This window comes from Carassius auratus, chromosome 40 (assembly GCF_003368295.1).
Source record: "Carassius auratus strain Wakin chromosome 40, ASM336829v1, whole genome shotgun sequence".
Classification (NCBI taxonomy): Eukaryota; Metazoa; Chordata; class Actinopteri; order Cypriniformes; family Cyprinidae; genus Carassius; species Carassius auratus.
Window position 1 is genome coordinate 17,632,144 of NC_039282.1, and position 15,094 is coordinate 17,647,237.

At 35.0% G+C, this 15,094-nt stretch overlaps 1 protein-coding gene across 1 annotated transcript in view; it reads right to left on the reverse strand.

The window, feature by feature from the left end:
- LOC113058744 (1,4-alpha-glucan-branching enzyme-like) overlaps positions 1–15,094 on the reverse strand; it is a 123,847-nt gene that overhangs the window by 40,770 nt on the left and 67,983 nt on the right. Inside the window, exons 11-12 of the mRNA XM_026226927.1 lie at positions 12,802–12,912; positions 11,815–11,986 (exon numbers count right to left, since the gene is read on the reverse strand). Of these exons, the coding sequence (XP_026082712.1) occupies positions 11,815–11,986; positions 12,802–12,912 (283 nt within the window). The remainder of the gene's footprint in view (positions 1–11,814; positions 11,987–12,801; positions 12,913–15,094) is intronic.

Here is a 15,094-nt window from a genome sequence, read left to right on the forward strand (position 1 = left end):
TCCAAATAGGGACATTCCATAGGCGTAATGTTTTTTTATACTGTTTTTTTCTATCTCCCTACACCTAAACCTAACCCTTACAGAAAAGTTTCTGCATTTAAAAAAAAAAACAAAAAAAAAAAAACAACAACAAAAACCAACAACCTTTGTTAATTTAATTGTTATACCACTTTTACAAATGAGGATGTCCCGAAAGGGAGGTCTTTGGAGATTTAGCTCACTTTTGGGTACAAATTTGTCCCCAGAATATGGTTAGTTAGGTACACACACACACATTTGTTTTTGTAGGCGTAATGGTTTTTATACTGTACAAATTGTAGATTCTATGGCCCTTCACCAACCCTACACCTAACCCTAACCCTCACAGGAAACTTTGTGCATTTGTACTTTCTCAAAAAAAAACTCATTCTGTATGATTTATAAGCGTTTTGAAAAATGGGGACATGGGTTCTGTCCTCATAAGTCACCCTCTCCTTATAAAACCTGTGTCATACCCATGTCATTATACAGAGTTGTGTCCTGATATGTCACAAAAACAAGAGCACACACACACGCACGGAAGCACACACATTTTATGGGGACATTTCACAGACGTAATAGTTTTTAAACTGACCAAACTGTATTTTCTATCCCCTAACCCTACACAAAACTACTGCTATTTTAACATCGTCAAAAAACGTTATTATGTATGATTTATAAGCTTTGTTTCTCCATGGAGACCAAAAATGTCCCCAAAAGGGCAATAATTTTGGATATTGTCATCCTTGTGGGGATACTTTGTCCCAATAATGTAGCATATACCTGACCTACACACACACACACACAAACACACATAACTGTATTATGCTTAAGCAGGGACTTTCCGATCCAAAAACAAAAACTTCTTGTTAGTTTGACGGTGTTACAATTACAGTGTCCTTTTCTTCCTGATATCAGCATTCAAAATTTCATTGAAAATTCTGATGTTTCAGAAGGTCAGCTCTGAATCTGAGTTTGAACATCCTCTCTGAACAATGACTGTGAGGAAAGAAGAGCCCAGTAACCTGCCCTCACCCTGAACAAACCTTTTCCTCTCAGAGCATCTCCTGCAGCGAATGTTCACTTCAAACCCATTGCTATTATCAAACCAACACTAGAGAAGTGCACAGCTTCAAGATCTATTCCAAGAGCTTGCTTTATTCCTGTTTATTTTATAACAAACAGATGAATGCTAAATTAATCCACAGACCTTTTACTTTTGAAAGAACAATAGAGAAACCCCACAAACACACAGCATAATGAACCAGGAGACAAAAAGATAGGACTGAATAATGCATTATGTAACACAAAATGACCTTGTCTGAGGGTTAAGTAACAGGAACAGAAACGATTGTCTTTTGATGCACTACTTTTTATGTCTCTCAATGCACTGTAAAAATATGAGAAATTGCCAAGATTTCCCACCAGCTTTGAGTAAAGGCATATGTTATATCTTACATAACTATCTCTACCGTCCAAAATGAACTTTTAGTCAGCTGTCAATGACAAGAAATAAATCTGTTATATAACACATTATATATTTAAATTATATTATTTTATAATACATAATATTATATTTTGATTTTAAAAAGTATATAATTTTACCCATATTCTTCACTCCTTCACTGTTACAATTTTCAACCTCTTATTTTTCAAATGGGTGGTTTAATACTAGGAATATTCCATTTGTTTCATTTATTTGTAAGCCTGGTATTTTTCCTTAAATGCTATAAATAATTGATATAAATATATGTAATATTTGTAATAAATATAAACACAAATTGTAGCGAAAATCAGAAATGTAAAAAAATAGAAACATTAAACAATATATCAAAATACTAAGATTATTATCTGAAAAAAAATAAAAAAAATAAAAAAGATAATCAAATAAAAATAGCTAAAAGCAGTTTACAAAAAAAAAAAACTAAAATGTTGACAAATTATACTTGTTATAATTGTTATAGTATATATATATATATAGGGTTAGGGTTAGGGTTTATACACACACACATATACACATACACATTCATATACATACATATACTTTATACTTACACACACACACACACACATATATATATATATAATCAAAATTATACAGCAAAATTGAACCTGGAGGAAGCAAAAAATATCCTATACCAAAGTGTGTGTAACAATACAGACATAACTGATTACCATATTCTACTGCCGTGTGCATAAATATTTAGTCACACCAGATGTTAACTGGTCTTTACTGCTATATAAGGCTACATATGGCAATATATAAAATAAACCTATTATTATTAATGTATTATTACTGCAAAAAACAATGGAGTGTTTGATAGCATCACAACAGCGGGGTTCCAGTGTTTTCCAGCAGTCTGAGGACACGATGAGCTCAGCCACGGAGCAGATGGCAGCGCAGATCACAGAGAGGACTGGAGACGACAGCGAAGGAATACATTCGCAAGCTGAGCGCGAGGAGTGGAATAAAAGGCAAAGAGAGCGCTGTGACATTCTTGTCAAGCGGAGTGATGAGATAATGAATCCTTCATCAGCTGACAAGACAACATCATAAAACAACAGTTGGGTAATTGAATTCCAAGGAGGCGCTTTGACAAGCAAGAGAACAGAGGCACAACAATGGTGATGAGGTAAGTTGTTTATTCAGAGCAAGGAGGAAGGAGACAAGAAGATGGAAATAAAAATGCCTGGATGAGGTGGAACAGACAAGGAACGACAGGGCTTTCTAATGAAATAAATTACGTAGCTGTAAAAGAAGTGTCAAAGCATATAAGCAAACAGGGAGGAAGAACATGTGATGTGAAGATGAGGATGGCCTGAGGTCAGTGTTAGAGATGATCAGGCATCCGACTGTTTGTTCGCTGATTGAATGGATGCATATGTTCGCAAAACTTTAAACCAAACTCTTAAGCCAATACGCATGTGTCACAGTCCAGTTTAAAAGTATGAGCCGTTGATCATCTCTAAAGAGTTCGGACTCCACAAATCCATTGTCTGACAGACTGTGTACAAACGAAGGTGATTCAGGACCACTGATCCCTCCCCAGGAGTGACGGACCTACAAAGATCACTCCAAAGCAAGATGTGCAACAGTGTGCGAAGTTGCAAATGGCCACAGAGTAACTTCTAAGCAAGTAAAGCCCTTTCTCACATTGGCTAATGTTAATGTTCATGAGTCCACCATCAGGAGAACTGAACAACCATGGTGCGCAAGGGAGAGTTGCAAGGAGAAAGCCATTGTTTCGGATTGGCCAAGTCAAAGTCTGGACTTTAATCCATTTGAAATGTTGTGGAAGGACCTGAAGCAAGCAGTTGATAGGAGAAACCTCACCAAAAATCCCAGAGCTGAAGTTATTCTGTACTGAGGAATAGGCTAACAATCCTTCAAGTCATTGTGCAGGCCTGAACAGCAGTTACAAGAAATATTTAGCTGAAGTCATTGCTTCAAAAGGGGTCAACACCTGAAGCAAAGATTCACATTCTTTTGCCACTCACAGATATGTAACACTGGATCATTTTTAATAAATGACAAAGTATATATTTTTATCTCATTCGTTTGATTGGATTCTCTTTTAAAACTTTCAGGACTTGTGTGAAAATCTGTACACAAAATATAGAAAATTCTAAAGGGTTCAAACTTTCAAGCAGCACTGTATATTTAAATGTTTAAAGTGATAGAATATTAATATTCTAAACACAACATAGCATAACAAAACATAACATAATACATTTTACAATTTTAAGGTTGTATGAATGTCGCTAAAACCAGCAGCAGTGTTATTGTATTTTTCATTATATACTATTATATTATTTAATATAAGTTCAGACCGAGCTTAATTATACTGTTTTCATTTTAATTTTACTTTTAGTATTTTTATGTATGATTTTGTCACAATTTTTGTACTGAACTAATTAAGTTTACAGCATTTTGTTTAAGATGAAGTTTTCTAAGTTCTAATATACATATTGAATTCAAACTCTGATTTAATTAACAAAAAAAGGCACTCCTCATCGTCTAACCGTATGTAGAGTAGTGCTACCGATGATCACAAATGTTGTCTAGGCACAGGATAGAGCCATGACTCAAAATCTGAAAATATGCAAATGGAGAAATAACCAGGGAATTAGCACAATAACAATCACAGCAGGTAAAATATTCTCCCAGTTTCCCCAAAGAAACACATGATGATGGCAGTCTGTAAACTTCCACAAACTCAACTTCATCTGAAGAATTCAGTCTGTTTGCTGCATGCTTTACCGGAGGATTTGGATCAGTTTTTCTCATGGATGTAAATCTGGAGATAATTCAGTACATACAGCACAGCACTCCAAACAGGAATCATACAGCAGATGTGTATAGGTGTTCTCCACATACTTCATTACGAAGCCAGATGTTTCTTCTCTAAATGACGGCTAAATCTCACTTAAACTGTCAAGAACATGTCCAGATCATATTTCATCAACAGTTCTAAATAATTTAGTATTTTAAATGCCATTAAGTATTTTGGTGTTGTCACATATGACAGTTAAGCACATTTAAACCCTCTTCCCAACTGTCAGTAGCCTGCTAAAATGCAAATAAGAGAGAGAGAGAGAGAGAGAGAGAGAGAGAGAATATATATATATATATATATATATATATATATATATATATATATATATATTAGGGGTGTAACGATACGCGTATTCGTATTGAACCGTTCGGTACGACGCTTTCGGTTCGGTACGCGGTACGCATTATGTATACCGAACGGTTCGTTGGAGTAATTAATTATATTTGAAAAAAAAAAAAAAGAGAGAGGAAGAAATATAATGATATATATATAATGATTCAACAAGGTAGCCCAATAACCCAAACAACGTAACAGGCAACGCCCCTGACACTCCCGAAGAAGAAAAAAACACCATCTTATATGTTTATGTTAGGCTACTCAGCAGGCGCTCGCTCACTCAGTACGCGCTGAAGGCTCGTTGCAAAATAGCCAATGCGTTTAACAGACTAGAAATGAGAAGATCCTCCAATAACCAACAGGTCTGGTGTTTGGGTGCACTTTGGATTCCCTTTAAGCTATAATGGTGATGGCAAGAGAGTGGTGGATAAAAAAACAACGGTATGTCGCATCTGCAACATGACAGGGTACACCAGCGGGATTACAAAAAAAAACAAAAAAAAAACAGCGGGAATATCTGGGATATATGCGTCAGTACTATCTGGGAAAAGACGAAAAAAAGGAGAAACATGCACGCAGCAAACTATCCCTGCAGCATTTAGACACTATAGCTTACAGGGAATCCAACCCAAACACCAGACCTGTTGGTTATTTTAGGATCTTATATTTCTGGTCTGTTAAATGCATTAGACATTTTGCAACGAGCCTTCAGCGCGTGCTGAGTGAGCGAGCGCCTTAGGGGCCGTTCACATATCGCTCCTAAAAACGCGTGGAAAACGCTAAGCGCGTCTTTCTCCTCCTTTCCAAAGCGCTCGGGCAGAAGCGCTCATGAGGCGTCTGTCTTTGCTAAGCAACAATGACGTGCTCTCTCCATGAGACGCGGAAATTTCAGCGAAGGATAAATGGATTTGCAGCTCTAAAAATCGCTTGCAGTAGCTCTGCTACTGAATTTATTTCAAAATTGCAATCCATATACAACTATGATCAGCTGTTCCTTCATCTTGGCTGAGCTCTCAACGTTGTTACGGGAAAGGATGAAGCTGATTGGTTGGTTCTTGTCACATGACCCGCGGTGCGCTTGCGGCATTCTGAAAAGTTGAGATGTTTTTACATTTTGCTGTATCTAAAACGTATCGAACCGAACCGAACCGAACCGTGACATCAGTGTATCGTATCGAACCGAACCGTGAATTTTGTGAACCGTTACACCCCTAATATATATATATATATATATATATATATATATATATATATATAAATAATGTAAAAATATATAGGCTTTAAAATTTCAAGATAGAAAAAGATTTGTAAAATTTGTAAAACAAAAAAACAATGCATTGTGATTTAAATTATCAAACTTTATTTCAACTTCAAATCTCACAATTAAGACTAAGCTTTGAGTAAGATTTAATTTATAATATTATTTTACATTATTATTATTAAATATAACTTATCTATTTGAATATATTTATATTTTAAAAATTTTATGTATTCCTGTGATGGTAATCTGTCCTGTCCATTCTCATCAATTTGATGCACGCTTGCTGAATAAAAGTACTAATTTCTTTCAAAAAAATAATAAAAAAACTAAAATTCATGACTTGCTTATTTCCTGTTAGCTACCTGTTATAGACTTTTGCAGCCTTACAGTAAGACGAATAAATCTTGAGCCATATAGACACGATGGTGGAATATGAAACCACCATTAACTCATTTAAAGGTGGTCAGACTTGAACAGCAGCCTTTCAAAGCGTCTGATACCTTGCAGCAGTAAAGCCCTGGGAGCTGCGTTGTGGCACAGGCCTCACGCTGGCAGCTGAGATACCAATTGACGCACACAGAGAAATTCAATGCCAAAGAAAAGAGTGTGTAATACAGTTAGAAGTGTAGCAGAAGGTGTAGTCAAAGCTTAGTGTTTGCTTCGTCATGGTGAAGTGCTTCAAAGTCAGCGTTTGATTAAATGTTGGATATAGAGCTTGGAGAGAGAACGAGAGAGAGAAAAAAACACCCTATGGTGCAAAGTTATGCAGCCGTTCAATTCAGACCTGATTTAATAGAAACAGATGGGAAAGTGTGTGTATAACTATACTAAATTCAAACACAGTAAAGCAAATTATGAACAAAAGTCTATAAAAGTTAGATCACACGGTCGGTTATATATATATATATATATATATATATATATATATATATATATATATATATATATATATATATATATATATATAGCAATGCACCATCTGACAGGGTTTATCATTTAGGTTAAAACATTAGTGACTAATAATTCTTTCCCCCCCAAATGAATTCAAATAAATCAATATCGAATTTCATTTAATCGAGACCGAAATAGAATCAAATCACAAGCTTGTAAACTGATATCGAATCGTGAAACTTCTACCATCCATCCGTGGACATGATACTTCCACATTATCACGGCAAAATACTGCTTTTCATGTGTTTTTATCGACTTGGCTAACAATAGGACGTGTCCATCTTGGATTTCCGACTCCGATGTGACATCATCACCGACTCCAGCATCCAACTTTCGAGGTAAATGGAATCCAAAATAAACGATCTTGGTTCATCAAGATGAATTTAGACTAAAACAAACAATTTTTTTTTACATTGACAGCCCAGCCCTAGCTTAGGTGTTTACTTGGTGAGGGTTATGCCATTGGAATAAGCAATGTGCTCCAGAGTTCTTGTAGCTCAATTGGTAGAGCATTGCGTTATCAAGCGCAAGGTTGGGGGTTCGATTCCCCAGGAACACATGATAGGTAAAAATTGATAGCCTGAATGCACTGTAAGTCGCTTTGGATAAAAACATCTGCTAAATGCAAACATTTAATTTAATTTAAATTTAATTGGAGAAGCGCTAATTAAGTGTCACTAATATGGTCAATGATTTTGGTCATCTGAAACAATTTTCTGTATTTTCGGTTTCCAAAGTTTCATCACCACTAATTACTAAGCATTTCATATTCAGGTTTACTAAGGGTCGGATTTCAGCACAGAATACAAAGTTAAGTATAACTTAAGAATAATTTTTATTTCATTTCATTTTTTATTACGAAGAGGAGACAAAATCTTTCTTTCCACATCAAAACAGTCTTTCAGGACTTTCAATGTAAAGCACTAGCCATAGTCAAGAGCTGCCCTTGAAACAAGGTTGTCTGGAGAACGCGAGCAGCCATTAGCATACGCAAACACTGAGCTAGATGAGATGATCCTTTTAAAATGTGATTCAGGATTAATCCCAATGATCTACAGCTGAATCACATACAACCCTGTTTTCAGAGAGCAATCAGTTTAGTCATTTATCCTCCCCTTCATCTTACACAAACACAGCACACATTTAGAGCTGAAAGCAAGTCCACTTTTAACCTTAAATAATCCTATAATGAAAATGCAGTTACTTGGGCCTTTATCATGACAAATATCAAAACAGGCCAACAGTTATTTGTTTAGGAAATGACTTTGGACTTCATGACTACCTCAAGCGCCAGTCAATTACGCTCATTTCCTCACCTCACAGTAAATTTTTCAGGTTTGAACACTCTTTGTTTGTCTCTTTTATTCATTCTCGTCTGTTCCAGCTCGTTCTTGGAGAAACAGTTAGTTTATTAATTATCTGACGAATTTATTTATTTATTTATTAATGTTTTAACTTATGCGTTAAAGTGTGTTCACATTAGCAAGGTTTTAATTAAATTTTCCATTTATTGTCTGTTGTCAGTAGGGGTGTGCGATAACGACAAAAAATTATATTTCAAGATTTTCTGGAATTTTGTTGATAATGAGAGTTAGATTTTGCTGAGCGTGTTATTTTGCTGGTACCTTGGCAGGTTTAGGACTGTTAGACATCTGAATTTTTATGATTTTTGCCATTGGTACCTTTATAATGCCATTTTTTTTCTAACCTAATTCAATGTATGCATTAACTTTCATGTTGAATTCTTACATTTAATCAAATTCAATCTAAATAGTAATACACTATAGGGCTGTTACCAATCAAATGAATTCAGTATAAGCAAAATTTGACTTTACAGAAGCAGCATCTGAAACTGTATATAAAGAGAGAGAGATAGAGAGAGAGAGAGAGAGAGAGAGAGAGAGTATTATAGTATATTATGCTGAACTTTCGAGTGCTTTTTGACCCACTTCAGAAAGACTTCAGAACATCTGCTGTGGTAAACCAACAATGACAAACATTTATGGTCAAATACAATCCATTTGTATTGAAACATGGATTGTCATTACACATTTGTAATGATGAAGTTGCAATTTAGCAAATGTAAAAGATATTAAAAGCCTTAATTGACCTTTTGATTTCATTAGTTTTATATAATCTGCAAGAACAGGTTTTTAAAAAGATTTGAAACAAATCCGAATACACTACAAGTGCGCATTCAATAGAATTAAGCACACTTCTTTTTCACAAGAGTTCACTCAATGCTTTTTTTCAATTAATAGATTTGGGAACATCGTTTTATCTTGATGTTAATTAAGTTAAACTCTGCAACAGCTGTTACTGATCAGCAGCGTGGTCTGACTACAGTCAGTCGTTGCTCGGTGCTTCTGAAGGTGATCCAGAAGTTTTTCTCCATCTCTGAAAGTCAAGCACTCATCCATCTCACTCTCCACCTGCTGATTTAATGATGAAACCACTGAGCCGTTTCATTGCCGCCTAGCGATTGTGTTATAATGTCGAGTCTCTGCCTCACAGCGCTCATCATCTTCTTTTTTGTGCATTGCAAACATGGCCGTCATCTCTTTGTGGCCTTTTAGTTTGCAAGCATCTCCTGCCACTAGAGAAGAAATAGATGGGCTTTGTCGAATTGAGGGTAGCTCAAATTGATTTGCTTCCTCAAACAATTTGTTCTTGCTTTGCACTGGCTACATGACTTCACAGCCATTGATCTATTGACATGACTTATCTTCCCGTATTTACAATGTTTTTTTTTTGTTTGTTTGTTTTTTTACTTAATCCAAAATGAATAAGTGATAAATGAGAAATGAGGAAAACCCTAAAATTCCTATTCAATGATTTATTTGAACATTTTAATTAGTTAATTCTTTTGAGAAACGTTTTATGTAATTTATTATTTTTAGTAATAAACATGTCAGAAACTTGGATAATGCACAGTACCTGCTGTACTAAAAGCTTAATTGGGAGGAATAATTCAGGTTCAGATAAATCTTGATGATCTTTGGACCCCACTATTCATTTTGTCCTCTGTAGAGGGCATTCACTTTTACATGCCACTGGTTAACATCCTGGTCTAAACTAAACTAAAATAAATAAAAAAATTAAATATTTTTGTTATGTTTTTGAATTCTCTTTGACATAAAAATAATATATATAATAATAATACTACAAATAAAGTTATTGTGTCATGTTTTTGACATCTGACTAAAATAACATAAAAAATGTATATATTTCTGACATCTCTTTGACAAAGTAATACAAATATAAAAAACTAACTAATTGATAAATACATAAAATATAACAAATATTACACAAGTACACAAAAAAATAAAAAATAAAATAAAAACAAATGAAACAAAACAAACAAAAAATGAAGCAAGAAATGAAGCAAAAAACTAAACAATCCAAACCAAAACAAAAGAAAACAAAACAAAACAATACAAAACAAAACAAAACAAAAAAAAAAACAAAACACAAAACATTTATCTAAGATATTGGATACTTTTAACAACAAAAAACCATTTGCCTATATATGTATATATGTATATATATATATATTTTTTTTTTAATACATTTTTTTTTTCTGTCAGTATGATGGCTGCAAGTTAGATCTGAAGATCTCTTAAAGGGCTGAATCAAGTATGCTTTCTTGTGAGCAAACATACCTGCTGTCTCTTCACATTTCACATTCTTCTAGCCTTTGCCTTTCAGAGGATTAACCGACTGAAAAATATATATTCAGCTGGGTCACAGGACCATTAGGAGAGTAATCTCAGTCAACAGAGAAAGGCTTTTTACAGATATACTACAGGTGAAGAGTAGAAGGTGTGTACATCAGGCAGTCCATGTCTGTTGCCGTCATTACTTTCAGTGTTATTGGCAGAACAAGAGCAGCAGTAAACAATAACAGCAATCCTGTGTGTATCATGGATGAGTTTCTGCCCATGTGCTCGCAAACACAATGTACTCTGTTGGGCTTGGGTCGTGTGTGTGAAATGAATAAAGCCTTGGCAGGGGAAAAGACTGTCTCTTTTAAACTGAACCGATGAGTTTATTTATGTAATGTGGTTGTACTGCATCAACACCTGGTCAGCAGGTGGGGCTAGTACACTGTTTGGGCTGATTATTGACCAAGCTGACAGTCAACAACTTCCAGTAATAATGACCACTTCATAAATATTACAAATGGATGTAATGATCAACTGATGATGTATCAAGCCAGATTGGAGCTATTAATGGAAGAAAATGGTAATTGGTGTTTTAAAAGACGGAATTAAATGCCAGAATGGAGCCAGACCTGAATGTCAGCTTGCTAACACAATATCTATAAAAAGGCTAATTCAGCTAATGGTTAACATTACCCGATAGCCCATTCAGCCTAAACTACATCAATGCACAATGTAATGCGTATAAATAGTTCAATGTACCATGTAAATGTTATGTAGGTTTCAGAATTGAAGACATGTGTGACAAGAAAGAGAAAAAAAAGAAAGCAAAGGTACACAAAAAAATAAAATAAAAAAAAAACAAATGAAACAAAACAAACAAAAAATGAAGCAAAAAAAAAAACAAACAAACAAACAAACAAAAAAAACAGAACAAAATAAAAACAAACAAAAAAAACATTTATCTAACATATTGGATACTTTTAACAACAAAAAACATTTGCCTATATGTGCCTCCAATGCTGAAGAAAAACAAATGACAGACCGAATTCAAGAAAAAAAAATGTGCAATCTAAATTTTCATAAAATACAGCTGTTTTGGTGCAAGGAACCTTGACTAATATTATCAAAATAAATGTTTTGGTTGTTTTCTTATGACTACTTTTTTTTTTTTTCAAAGATAATCCATCAAACATCCTGCACGTCCAAATGTTGACTATATTTTTTGTGCGTGAATGCAAAGACTCACCCATGAAGTTTAAGTAACCCTCTCCTCCCAGGCTGTGGGTAAGCAGTCGGATCATCTTGTGGAGCTGGATGCCTCGATCAATAACGGGGTTCATGGGAATCAAAGTGCTCATGCTGGTGTACATCTCCTTGTCCATCAGCCAGAAGGCCAGAGTTTTGTCTCCCACCAGGGCCTGACAGAACGAGCAGATCAATAATACAAGCATCAACACCACATTAGGTGAAATCTTTGCTGGTTAATGAATAGATTTTGATTGGTTGCATTTGTTATTGGGTAACGACTACTATTTGTCTGGTACTACACAAAAACATCATGGGACAATAAGAATAAGACTGCATACTGGCCTAATTTTAATGATGCAAAACTGTATGTAACCATTGAAGGTGTAACAGTAAACAGTAAAAAGTTGATCCACAAAGTATAAGCAGTGATTCAGGAATCACTAATTCACTATTATAAACTTTCCTATATATATTTCATTAATATATACTTATATAGTAATAAAAAAGAAACTCCAATACCTACAAAAGCACCACAGCTTAAATATGTTGCAACCACTAAGCCAAGGTCCCGAGTCCCGACGTTTATTAATATTTTGAAACATCCTCTGCGATTCTGATGGAAACGTTATTGCAATGCTAAACAGGTGGTCTATTGATGAAGTGTCAAAGTAAAGTTTTCCTAGTTTTAGCACGTTTCAACTCAGACTCACTCAAGTGTCTCATATTGAGTAGCACAAATCATTATTCCCAGACCTTGGAAACACTACACAGAGGAAAAAAAAAAAAAAAGAGAAGAAAGGAAGACAGGAAAAACAACAACAAGAATCGGCTCAAGCCATGGTGGATGGATGTGTTAATTTCTCATTTCCCCCTCATCCCTGGAGGACTTCAACCTGATGTGACACCAGTTTTCATTCCCGATGACACATTGATTACTTTTTGTTCACTCCACACTGGAGGAATGGAGGTTTCCTGACAGCAGTACCTGGTCGTGGCTTTCGGCGTAAGCGATGCATTTCTCGCCGTACCGCCGGTTGGTCATCGTGAACACAATGTTTCCCATGTTCCAATCTTCATCCTTGAACTCCTTAATGATCTGAGAATGGAAGAGAATGGGTAAATATATAAAAGGGAATAAGGAGAAAAAATTCTCTCAGTACTTCATGAACAAGTCTTTCATTCTTTCTTGTTTTCTTGTAATTTGTTAGCTATTTTGGCATCCACTGGTGTGTCTGCTTAGTTCTAACTGAAAGCCAGATTTCATTTTCTTTCTACAAGCTTGGGCGCCAGTTCTACAGTATACGAATCCATCATACCACAGTACTGCACTCTACAGAGAGATTTTGAAAGAGATTAGGGTGGTAATGTTAGCTCTTGTTTATTTTATTTTAGAACTATTGATTTTTACCCATCTCAGGTTTTGAGGATGCACTGCCTCTCTCTTAATATTATACATTTTCCTAAATGTATTTTTTCAAAATGATTTAAACTAGAAATGTACATATCATCTAAAAATTCTTAATAAAGTATTAATTGAAATAAACATAAATATTAAACAAAAATGTCTACATTTCTTAAAACGTATTTCTTTAATCTTATTTACATATTGAAATTGAACAATTAATTGTAAAGTTTTAAATCATTTAAACAAATGATTCATTTGCAAAACATATAAATGTTTTAAAATGCATTTCTTGAATATTATTTAAATATTCCAATATTTAAATTATTTATAAAAGTTCTAAATCGTTTGAACAAATTATACATTTGCTAAATATATAAATATAAATCATAAAAGCATTTCATACATTTTCATAAATGCATTTCTTGAATATTATTTATATTTCAATATACACAAGTATTATAACAATATGTATATTTTTAAATGTATATTATTAAATGTAAAAAAACACAGTTTTTCATTTATGTACCATATTTCAATGGAAATGTATTTTATTACAATTAACAGTCGAAGCTAAATAAGTTTAATAACTGAAATAGGTTAAACTATCTATCAAACACTACTTGTGTAACACATTTGAAGGCTTTGAAATTTGAAGACACATTTAAATCAATGCATGTATATATCATATTAGATACATTTACAAACATATGGTACAATCAAATTTGGTGTAGCCTTGGTTACAAAACTAACTAGTACTTATTAAGTATCTAGGCATGAACTTACAAATAGCTGGTGCAACCTTACCAAGAAGACTATTCACGTATGGACTATTTTTATTATGAAATGTCATGAGGGTAAATTAAATAATGACAATCTTATAATATAATTACTGTCCATCCCAATAAACATGCCACTACGTGATAACAAAAAAACTTTCAATCAATTCACTGCTGCTGCACACACCATCATTCTTGCATAAACCATCACATGGTGAGGTAACAAGAAAGCTGTGAGGAAGTTGTTATTCTGACATCTATGTCACGTCTCTGGCACTGAACGACTGGAAAGAGTCAACCGTCATTAGTTAAGAGTCATCCTCCGCTCCTAAACCTGAGACTTTTCTCACCACAATTCATCATCCGACTCTCACTCAAATGCCTTCTAACTCTTAGCCCTGTGACGGTACGCACATCTCATAGTTATGTTCATATTGTGGGAAGATAGGAAAACTTGAATCTGAAGACCTGTCATGAATGCATCTCTGTTTATTTTCCCAATACGAGATAGGATTCAAACATCCACCTTCTAGGGCGCAAAAACAAATGTCTACCTTTATATAAAAAAGAAGTGTACTTAATTGTACTGAATGTGCACTTGTAATGTGCTTCATATCTTTTTAATTAACTGTACTTACTGACAATACCATTTCAATATACAGGTGGTGTTTCCTCCTGTTTCCAGTAAATCTCCCAGTGGTGGGGCAGTGGCTTGTGGGGACATCTCCCCACCACAACCTGCAGATGTCCTCACTGGGGTACCGAGCCCCAATTCCTGTCCCTCCTTCGTAGGCACAACCAGTAGCTTGCCTGCTCTGCTTCCACCACCAGCTCTTTGATGGCTCTCCTCAGACTTTTCCCCATTGCCCCAGCAGCTTGGAGAAGCTGGACTGCAGACTTTCCCACTAAGCCCCTGGATCCAACTTTTATGGGATGGATGGTCACGGTCCATCCCCCGTATCTGCAATCTGCCGCAAGATCAGAGTACTTAAGCCATGTGAACTTGTGTGCTGTTGGTATTCCCTCTTTCCATGGCTCAGTCAGCTCAATAATGAGGGCCTTCTTGGCCGCTGTGGCCCACACCACATCATCTAGCC